Source organism: Portunus trituberculatus, chromosome 32 (genome assembly GCF_017591435.1).
Source record: "Portunus trituberculatus isolate SZX2019 chromosome 32, ASM1759143v1, whole genome shotgun sequence".
Lineage (NCBI taxonomy): Eukaryota > Metazoa > Arthropoda > Malacostraca > Decapoda > Portunidae > Portunus > Portunus trituberculatus.
In genome coordinates this window covers 568389-580000 of record NC_059286.1, presented here as the reverse complement: position 1 = coordinate 580000, position 11612 = coordinate 568389, and the positions used below count along the sequence as shown (strand labels likewise).

General features: G+C 37.8%; 1 protein-coding gene across 4 annotated transcripts in view; it reads left to right on the top strand.

The window, feature by feature from the left end:
* The window catches only part of LOC123511860, a 77947-nt gene extending 67956 nt beyond the window's left edge, over positions 1–9991 (top strand). For all 4 annotated transcript variants that reach the window (XM_045267915.1, XM_045267912.1, XM_045267914.1 and 1 more), the window contains 6 exons: positions 1–73; positions 673–826; positions 2835–3009; positions 3175–3303; positions 9098–9242; positions 9594–9991. The exon at positions 1–73 is cut by the window's left edge and continues 88 nt beyond it. In XM_045267915.1, the coding sequence (XP_045123850.1) occupies positions 1–73; positions 673–826; positions 2835–3009; positions 3175–3303; positions 9098–9242; positions 9594–9886 (969 nt within the window). In that variant the 3' untranslated portion in view covers positions 9887–9991. The remainder of the gene's footprint in view (positions 74–672; positions 827–2834; positions 3010–3174; positions 3304–9097; positions 9243–9593) is intronic.
* The last annotated feature ends 1621 nt before the right edge of the window (positions 9992–11612 follow it).

Sequence of the window (11612 nt, the reverse complement as noted above, 5' to 3'; positions counted from 1 at the left end):
CCACGAGTCCCTCCCCACTGGAACAACAGCAGCCCAGACAACTCAGATGATATTTTCAATGTAGATTATTCATGTGAGTTTGAGTGTTATCTTAGAATGGGTGGGGGATAAGGAGAGATTTCAGGTAAGAGAAAACAGAACTAAAGTGAAAGAGAAGCAAGATAGGATATATTGTGGTTTAGTAGGATACAAGAAACTTAGTAATAAAGAAATCAAAGAAGATGATTCTTAAAAGATCTTAGCATGAAAATTCCATTATGTTAGACCTTGTTCAGGCAAATACATACCTATAGCATACATTAGACTGCACTGTCTTTTTTGTATCTCTTGTAAACCTTAGAAACAACAGTCGCCACATACAAATATTTTGCATTATAAGTGTGTCAAGACAGTTTTATATTATAGTAGAACCTAAATATAGATAATTTCAAAACCTTACATTTGCATTGAGACTAATACTGTGGTCGTATAGTCAGCAGCATTTTTGTATGGACAGTTTTAAAATTTGACCAGTAAATAAAATATCTCTTAAAATGGACACCTCACTGATTATATTACCATGATGTAATTGGTCTGCATGTTTTATTTGTATTTCATGATAATATTACATCTTTGTGCCACAATATTACCTACATTTCACCACTTCCACCTCTCTTTTTGCCAATGCCACAGCCCACAATCACCAGGCTCTCAAGGGAGCATACAAAGAACTTGTTACTGAAGGAGAGAGGAATAAAACCAGGCAATCCATGTTGATCCAGTCTGTTACTTCTGACAGTGATGATGAGTGTAGGATTATAGATTATTCTGCCACTCTAAAGACAAGGTATGAGTGTTGACTTTGTTGTTTAATTATTGTACAGTATGCACAGAAAGTCTTGACACCACAGGGCCTATGTAATTTCTTTTTGTAAGTGGTCGAGGCTCATAACTAATTTCCTGGGAAGTAGACTGTTCTAATACTTTTGGAATACCAACTGGCAACATTCTACACTCTCAAGCAGTCACCAGTGTGTGAGTCACCACAATTAGCTGTTTAACTAATTTAGAGACTACAAGCAAGGAGAAACATAAGAAAATGCTTACATTATACAAGGTTAGTCATAATCTTCCATTTACTTCCACTTCAATAGGAATTAGGCTGAGGACAACATTTTGGCTAGTGAATGGTTTCAAGGATGCTGGTGAGGCAACTGCACTCGCACCACTTTCCAAGTCTGGTAGGCCTTGTAAGGTTTTATTTTCTTTGATCTTCCATCCTCTCAGCCTTGGTTCTTTAGCAACCTATCTGGAGATATATGTGCAGGTCTTCAGAGTAGTCTTATGAGGCCTACTGGAGTTGGAAAGTGGGCAAATGCAACAGCCTCACATGTGTCCTTGAAATGGTGTACTAACCACTATGATGTCCTCAGCCTAACTTCTGTTTCAATGGAAATGAATGGAAGATTATGGCCAACCTTGCATAGTGTAAGCATCTCTTTACATATGTCTTTGCTAGTAGTAATTTTAGACATGTTGAAATGCTGGGAGGGAGCAGAATAGTTTGCCTTTGTCTGGCATATCAGATGTCAGACCCTGCTCTCTATATTAACTGAACAGCTAACTGAGGTGACTCACTCTTCCTATACAGTGTAAAAGGTTGCCAGCTAGTGTTCCAAAAGCATCAGAACATCTACCATCCTGAGAAGGTAGTTGTGAGTCTTAACCACTTACTGGACTTGTACAGTGGTACCTTGCTATAACAGACACTGATGTCTGTTACTGCGAATTGTCTGTTACAGAGAAAAATTAGTCTGAGACCCTGAACATCCCCTGCTCTTCCCACCCCATTTTTAAAAAATTTAATTTAATTTAATTTAATTTTTTTTTATATAACATAAAAGATATTTTGAACATTTAAAGCACCTTATTATTGTACAGTAATAGAAATTGTTTAAGCACAAAAATAAGCAGAAAAATTATATCAGTTTATATGCACATGCAAGAACAACCAGTTTGATGTATGGATAAATGCAAACTGGCTATTTAGGTGTGGCCCTGGGCTTCACCAGGATTCCTTTACTATTGCCACCTCTCCATAGATCATGTTCTTGCCTTCTTTCTCCAACCCTGCTTCAGCTCCTTACCTTCTGTCTCTGTCCTTACTCTCCCTCTGTTTCTATATAAATTGATGTCTTTCCAAAGTTATTTCCTGAATCATTCTGACGTTCGACATCACTGTTGAAGTAAAAATCAAGGTATGTTTTCTGTAAAGTCTTTCCCTATCCTAAACATGGCATATGAGTGGGTAGTGCAACCTTTTCGATAACTACCCCTGACTAGAATTGCCAGTCAGTCTTGATCTGCCCTCACACACTCAGTCTTGCTATGGACCATTGTCCTGCTGCAAACTCACCATATGGCTAACTTTACAGCCAGTCTAAGGCAGTAATCTACAATGTGAACAAGTACTTCTTGGAACCATACTTTCCTGGAAAAAACTTGCCATTCCTCCTCATTTGCCATTACAGTCCAAAAATTTGGCCAGTCCATTATTTAGTGAAATCTGTTACTGTGAAATCTGTTATGGAGAGGTACCACTTTATACTATATATATTAATGCATTTGTGAATGGTGTCTAGTTGAGGTGGGATTATGTTATGTCGAGGATGTGTAATGCTACCATGGCTCTCTCTCTCTCTCTCTCTCTCTCTCTCTCTCTCTCTCTCTCTCTCTCTCTCTCTCTCTCTCTCTCTCTCTCTCTCTCTCTCTCTCTCTCTCTCTCTCTCTCTCTCTCTCTCTCTCTCTCTCTCTCTCTCTCTCTCTCTCTTCATTGTTATACATCTTATTCTCAGACAGAAAAAGGAAGATATAATTGAGGACCCACCCTCACCTACACTGTTTGAGATAGACAAAAATAACTCAAATGAAGAATCTTGCCGGACCACAAGAAGGACTAGAAAGAAGAGAAGAATAACAGATTTAGAGGGACTCACAAAGAGACAGAAAACAACCTTGGGTAGTCCATATGTAAGTATAGATGACATGAAGTTTACTGCCATTATCCTGGGTATCTTTTATTCCTTTGTGGAGGGTTGTTGAAAGTGGCAGGAGTACATTCCCTAGCATAATTTTCTTATATAACATATTGTCTTCACTGTTTCTTTTTTGCTACCTTTTCTATTTCCTTTCCAGAGTAATGATAGCTTCTTGAACATAAGCAATGATATTGTCAGTGATAATGAGGAGGAAGAGGATGTCAACCCCGAGATTAGACTTCGCATCAAGTGGGACCAAGAGAGTTTTTGGTTGCCCATCAGAAAAGTTAGTATCTATTGGTTATTCTCTTTTCCATTACTTTCCCTTTGTTCTCCTCCTATGCACATTTCAACCCTTTTCTGCTTGATTGATGTAAGAAATAAATTCTTAAGTGTGGAAGTAAAGACTGTGTATGGTGAAAGGATAAGTAAGACTGTCTTAATAAAGTCCACCTGGGCTTTGGTAATCATTGTAACCTACTTGTTTACACGTTGCACTCTATTTGATATGATTAGGGTAAAGTGTCCATTAGGTATGCATCAGTCCATTGACATTTAAAAACTTATTGACAGGATATGACAACACTTGGGCATTAAAATTTGGTCTTATTTTTAAGCTTAACCATTATGCCTTTATGTTAACAGGTATCAACAGATGGGTTTGTTATGACTAAAGAGATGCAGCAAAAAAAATAAGTGAAGATATAAGAAACTTTTCTTATGAAAACCTAAATCCGGGTGCACATTGAGACGCAGGGCAGCGCAGAGCAGGGCAGACACAGGGCAGGGCAGGTCAGAGCAACACAGGGCAGCATAGGTGTGGTGCGCACTTTGAGAAGCAGTCAGTCATCCTATGCAGGCCTGTGGTTATGGCTGTTCCTCAAGATTACCTGAGAAACCTTAGTTCAAGAGTCTGACTCAGAAAATGAATTTGAGAATATTTTATTATATGACATTTGTAGCCTATTATCTCAGTCGTATATTTATGCTACTCGTACTTCAACGTATGCTACCATACACCAATATACGCACCATCTTTGAATTGTAGAGTGGATGCAATCTTAGCCCATATCTTGCCTTTCAATGACCCTTTCATGTAATCAGGTTGGGTTGTATCGTAAAGGACTTTGTGTTGGCAGACAGCCTCAATAAGTTCCTCAGTGGACGACCGTGTGGATACTGAATACGTGACTCCTTGCGCCACACGTGTGCAGAAAACTGTGTTTCAAAGACTGTGTGACGCAGGTCAAAACAAGTCTGCACCTGCACTGTGCTGCCTTGCGTGAAAATGTGTGCACTTACATTTAAAATAGTGAGATGCAGTTTTCTGCCCTGCTCTGTGCTGCATTACCTGTGTCACCTGCGTCTCAATGTGCGCCCTACCTAAGGATTGCAACTTTTTTTTCATGTTTAAAGACTAATTTTCTATTTGAAAATTACATTTTTTTTTTGTTTGTAAATTCATTTTGTCATGCAGTGCATGAAAGAAAAGTATCAGGACTGCTTAGAAACAAAAGATAAAGGCTGGGGCTGTGTGTGTACCTACTGGACCAATCTCAGATATCAAAGAGCAATAAGTATGCATTTTATTAAGCTGATGCCAGAGAGTCCTAAGAGACATTGCTTGACATTCCAAGGCCACCTCTACTACAGTGATGAACAGTAGTCTGTTTCCTCTGAAATTATCAGAATACCATCCAATACAACTTACTCCATTAGTGGTCAAGAATGTATGCAGTGCTTGGTGCTCAAAATGTACGTGCATCTACACACTGCATATTTGTTGCATATAGGTGGTCATCTTTCCACAGACCTTAAATTCAACACTCACATAGATTCCATCTGCTCTAAAGCCAACCAAACACTTGGGTTCTTGAGGAGGAGTGACAATGATCTACAGCACAAAAAATCAATTATTCATAACATACACAACCAAGTATACCAGACATATCATACTAACACAGACACATTCAAGCTCTCATACTTTTCACACACCATAATGGACTGTAACGGGCTTCCTCATCCATTTTAAGCAACACCACAATAGACTAGACACATCTAAACAAATATACAATTATTTATCACAGCAACACCTCAACACTACACTTGATTCACTTACCTCCCTTCCACACTTGAATCCCTTCCCCCTCCATGGTTGCCAGATGCCCCAGTTCAAATGAGGCCACACTTATGATTGTAAAGGCCCAAAAAAAGGCCAACCTTATTACAAGTCGATATGGAAAAATATAATTACCTATTTATTAGGCTGAATAATGATAAAGATCACTAATTAATTAGCTAGATAGAGCCAATACTCCCATGTTACCTTGCTATATTCTGCAGAATCGAGTTTATTATGTATACTCAGTGATGGCCCATATCGGTGAGGCTTGGATGTTGTCTTGCTAGAAATGTACTTGCAGTATTTAATAAAAATCCAGCTTTTTGTGAGTCTTGACACCAGACAACAGACTGAAGCAGCCATCATGATCTAGGGCATGATGTACACACATGTACTAAACCAATATGAAACATAAATAGTATATATGTGATGTTTGCATGATATGTACAAAGATAATTTTGAATTCCATTTGGACTGTAATGGGCTTCCTCATCCATTTTAAGCAACACCACAATAGACTAGACACATTATCTAAACAAATATACAATTATTTATCACAGCAACACCTCAACACTACACTTGATTCACTTACCTCCCTTCCACACTTGAATCCCTTCCCCCTCCATGGTTGCCAGATGCCCCAGTTCAAATGAGGCCACACTTATGATTGTAAAGGCCCAAAAAAAGGCCAACCTTATTACAAGTCGATATGGAAAAATATAATTACCTATTTATTAGGCTGAATAATGATAAAGATCACTAATTAATTAGCTAGATAGAGCCAATACTCCCATGTTACCTTGCTATATTCTGCAGAATCGAGTTTATTATGTATACTCAGTGATGGCCCATATCGGTGAGGCTTGGATGTTGTCTTGCTAGAAATGTACTTGCAGTATTTAATAAAAATCCAGCTTTTTGTGAGTCTTGACACCAGACAACAGACTGAAGCAGCCATCATGATCTAGGGCATGATGTACACACATGTACTAAACCAATATGAAACATAAATAGTATATGTGTGATGTTTGCATGATATGTACAAAGATAATTTTGAATTCCATTTTCTTGCATTAACTTATAATACAGTAAGTCCTCGTTATACGGTACATATGCGTTCCTGAAAACCTTACCGCATATTGAATTTACCGTATACCAAACACATTATAACATGTAATAATAGGGAATGCGTTCCAGCACGTCAAAAGTCATCTCTACAAAAATGAAAATACATGAAAATAATAATTAAAAAAAAAAAGTAAAGTACTGTGCAAAAGAAGTAAACAAAATGTTTTTATTTACCTTTCAATCGCCATGTATTCTATCAGATGATGTCCTTCCCGAGGCTAAGGGACAGTAGGGATTTTATCCCTTACTCATCTTCCGCCGAGTGGGCAGGCAAGGACAAGACGTCGTTGTCTGCACTGTTGGAAGTAGATGTAGAAGGGCCAGCTGTAGCAGGGTCGGCATATTTCGATGGTTTGAAGAAAGAGGATATTGAGGAAGGGCCTGCTGTAGCAGGGTCGGCAGGTGTGACAGGGACGGTATGTCTGACTGGCTTGAAGAACGAGTAGATAGAGGACTGTTTAGTTTTTCTTGTTTTTTCATCATAGATTTCTTGATAAATCTTGATGCTTTTCTCTACGTCATGAGCCACTTTGCTACTACTGCCAGGATTTGGGTCACGTTCCTTCATAGTTTCCAGAGCTTTTTCGATACCGAGACATTCTCTTAAGTGTTTTGTTGTCCAGGCCACGCACAGGTTCTTCTTCCTTGTCTCCCTCTTCTGCCTCCTGTGATGCCTTGTCTAGCTCTATAAGTTCATCATTTGAGAGAGGTTCAGCATGGCTTTCCAAAAGATCTTGAACATCATCATCATCAACTTCATCGAAACCAGCCCTATGGCACAGATTTACTATGTCATTTCTGATCACACTGATGTTGTCTTCAACGATGCCTGGGAAGTCATGCGCGCATTCTGGCCATACTTTATTCCATGCTAAGTTCATGGTAGACGTCTTCACTTCATTCCAAGATGACTTGATGTTATCTAAGGCATGCTTAATGTTATACGACTTTCACCATTCACTGATAGTGGGTCTGCCAGGCCCATCTGTGCCCTTTATCAGTTGCTGCATAGTTCGCCACTGGTAGTAGGTTTTTAGTGTTTGCCATGATTATTATGAATATATTTGTACTTACAATAGACCCCTTAATATTCCATTTATTCATTTAATTAGTAATGCATGTAAGTAATATGTAATGCAGTTAAAAAAAGCGAGGGTAGGGGAAGAGATAGTAGGCTCCAAGGGTGGTCTAGTTAAAGTCATTACTGTCAGTGGCGGGGAGGTGTGGCGTGGATGACGTCATCAATCCTGGTCCCCCGCGCTGGGCCCTCTTGGATGACATAAGCAGATACCGTATCTGTGAATTTTTCTTACAGTATATCGAATCAAGGGTAGTAATTTCCAAATAACGTAACTGTGAATTTACCGTATAAAGAACTGCCATATAACGAGGACTTACTGTATATTTATTTTTGGGAGACAATAGTTGATATATGCTTACTATCCTGAGCAGTAGAAAAGGCCAAGAGAAGGCCAAAATATGTTTGGCCTCTAGACCTAAATTTTTTGAATGCTAATATTCCTCTTAAAAGACCAAATTGGTCTTTTAAAAGCCAAACCTGGCAACTCTGCCCACCAACCAACTAAAAAATATACATGTTATGCACTAAATGTGGTGTCCTGTGCATTGTAAATTAGAATAAAAATGTATCAATTAAAATTAATCATGGCATGTGTACCTAGTAAATAGCAAAAAAAAATTTCTTTTGTCCTAGAAGGAGGTGTGTTCCTTTAAATGTTTATAGGCATTTTTATGCAGATTTTTGTATAAACTCATTTATAACAAGGTTATATCCTATGTTTAAGGGGACACCAAAAGTCATGTTTACATAATACATGATAAAAAAGATAAATAAAAAAAAGTCAACATTTTATGACGTCTTGAAAAATCATTAGAAAATCCCTGTGGTAAATGTCGACTCACTGATACTTATATGAACTACTACAGCAATGAATGAATTATATCATATGTAGAGAGGAACCATTCTGCTATTATAGTGAGTTAAAAGGCCAAGAGTACCTATTGGACCATCTGCATACATATTGGGCACAGAGGAAAAATAGATACACTGATTTTAAGCCTTCTTTTTCTCAGCAATGAATAACAGTATATACAAACACTTTGTACCACATAATACTACAACCATTTCTACAAAATATGAAATTAGGTATGATGTGATTCTGAAATTTGGGGAAGAGTACAATCAAGGGAAGGGAATTTTCCATGGGTTTTTGCATACCTATTGGACACTTTACCCTATGTATGTCAGTGGTTCAGTCCCTGGTAAAATCTCTCATAGCCAATTTATCCTGCCTTCAGGTAATTTGTTTTAGTGTTATGATATTTGAACGTTAAGCATGACATATATTAGTGTAAGGATAATATACTCTTTCTGTTTAATTCCTTTTCAAATCTTGTCCATTTTTCTTCCAAATGTTCCTGTAAGTGTTTTATGTTTTGTATGGAAAATATTGACCTATTGTATAGTATCCTTCTTTAACTTCTATTATATTTCTAGCCTTAGATATAATTTTTAATCTGTGGAACATTACCTCTCCTCTACTAAACCTCACCTTCTTTTTCTAACTAACTGAGATAACTGACTACTCTGATCCCTTCTTTACATAAATGTTTAATTCAAAGCTGGATGTTGTATATGTGCACAATGACTTAACTTGCTCTCTTGCTCTTGCTCAAATCATCTATATTTACTACCATCTAGGGGTGGGAACAATATATTTTTGTAAACTTTGGTTGCAGTGTGCTGTGAAGTTATGCATAAAGAATTCTTTCATTACCTAAAGAAGTAAAGTTCATTTCCCCTCCACAGCTGCAGAAGTTCTCACATCTGTATGAATTGCTAGCAGAAAAATATGGTGTAACTACTGATCATGTAGTGCTAAATTACAATGACAAGATCATCAACCCTGCACTCTGTCCCGCTGACCTCAACTTAACCATTGTGGACATCATAGGTGAGTGCGAGTTAAAGGGAATGAATGACAAGGAGGATCACTTGGAGAATCAGAGGACATTGCTAGAATGTGTGAAAAGGGTGAGATTATCAGAGCATGGAGGGAGGATGTTGAGACAAGCATAAATGGAAAATTGTTTCATGACCATCTATTGAGAGATTTGTTAGAAGCATGTGTGAGATTTAAACAGAGACTGGTAACTCTAGAAACCAATATTATTTATGATGTCATTACCCTCATGTTTTATCATATCAGCAGAGGCAAAGATGTCTTTAGCCCACCAAAATGTGACACACTAACAACCATACTGTCAGCCTGCCTATCACTCACCTGTCACCTCTCAATCCACAGAGGGGGGTGTAGGATCCTATACAAGTCATCCACGAGCACTACAACCAATCTCTCAAGATGTAGACTCCATATCCTTACGAGTTCAAAATTCCAAGAAGAAAGGTTCAGTCACCATCAATATGAACCTCAAGGAGAAGATGAGTGTGCTTATGCACAAATATGCTGAGGAAAAACAGATCAAGTTAGATAAGCTTCAATTTATGTTTGATGGGGAGTTGCTGTCTTCTAACAGTACTCCAACCAGTCTAGATTTGGAAGGTGGAGAGTGTATAGATGTGTACGAAGTTAGCTAAAATAAGGAGGGACTCCAATTTACGATTTATTATATTTTTTCACCATGTGAATTACATTAAATAATCAGGTTTTGTTATGCATCAAATAAAGATATTTTGTTTTAAGTCAAGTTTAAAACACTGGTATATATATATATATATATATATATATATATATATATATATATATATATATATATATATATATATATATATATATATATAACACACTTAACCCTCTGCTATTGTACCTTCCACTATTGTATTTTACTGCTATCGCACATATTTTTATATTGCACATGAAATTACCGCTATCACACCCCCATCATTTAAAAATTTCCAGCTTATGATGTCACATGATAGTTGGGTTTCTATATGTACTTTTATTGAGAAATAGTTCTTCACATATTTCCCCAATCTACCCATCTACCTTAGCTCCAAATCATCCACAGTGAGATACCACATTTGATGGCATATAAGTTGCACCTTTATCCAGTAAATTATTTTTATGCAAGAGGTAGACCTAACAATGGCAACAAAACAAAAGAAAGGCCCACTGAAACTGCAGGTTCCCTAAAAGATTTTGAAGGAATTAGCCAAAAGAGAGGAACACGTCTTGAAACCTCCCTCTTAAAAGAAGTAAAGTCGTAGGAAGATGGAAATACAGAAGCAGGCAGAGAGTTCCAGAGTTTATCAGTAAAAGGTATGAATGATTGAGAATGCTGGTTAACTCTTGTATTAGAGGGTGGACAGAATACAGAGGCGAGGAAGAAGAAAGTCTTGTGCAGCGAGGCCGCAGAAGGAGGGGAGGCATGCAGTTAGCAAAATCAGTAGAACAGTTAGCATGAAAATAGCAATAAAAGATAGAAAGAGATGCAACATTTTGGCGATGAGAAAAAGGCTGAAGACAGTCAGTCAGAGAAGGGGAGTTGATGAGACAAAAAGCTTTTTTATCCCACCCTATCTAATAAAACATGCGAAGAATACTTCATACAGCGTTAGCAGTTGGAGGGGTGAGAAAAACTGGCGGAAACGCCACAGAACACCTAACTTCATAGAAGCTGTTATAACAACAGATGAGATATGAAGTTTCCAGTTAGGATTATACATAAAGGACAGACCGAGGATATTCAGTGTGGAAGAGGGGATAGTTGTCTGGAAGGTTGTATTTAGTTGATAGATGGAGGAATTGAGTTTTTGAGGCATTAAACAATAATTAGTTTTCTCTGCCCCAATCAGAAATCTTAGAAAGATCACAAGTCAGGCATTCTGTGGTGCCCCAATGTGATTTATTGACTTCATAAAGGGTTGGTCGACTCTGAAAAGATGTAGGGTGATATCATCAGCGTAGGAATGGATAGGGCAACTGGTTTGGTAAGTAAGATCAATAATTTATAATAGGAAGAGATTGGCTGACAGGACAGAACCATGAGGAACACCACTGCTATTATATTTAGGAGAAGAACAGTGGCCGTCTACCACAGAAGCAATAGAATGGTGGGAAAGGAAACTTGAGATAAAGTTGCAGAGAGAATAGATACCATAGGAGGTCAGTTTTGAAATCAAAGCTTCATGCCAAACTCTATCAAAACCTTTTGATATGTCTAACGCGACAGCAAAAGTTTCACCGAAATGTCTAAAAGAGGATGACGAAGACTCAGTAAGAAAAGCCAGAAGATCACCAGTAGAGTGATCAGATAAAAGATTGTGAAGTGACAGATGTCTGAGAACCTTCCTATTGAGGAAA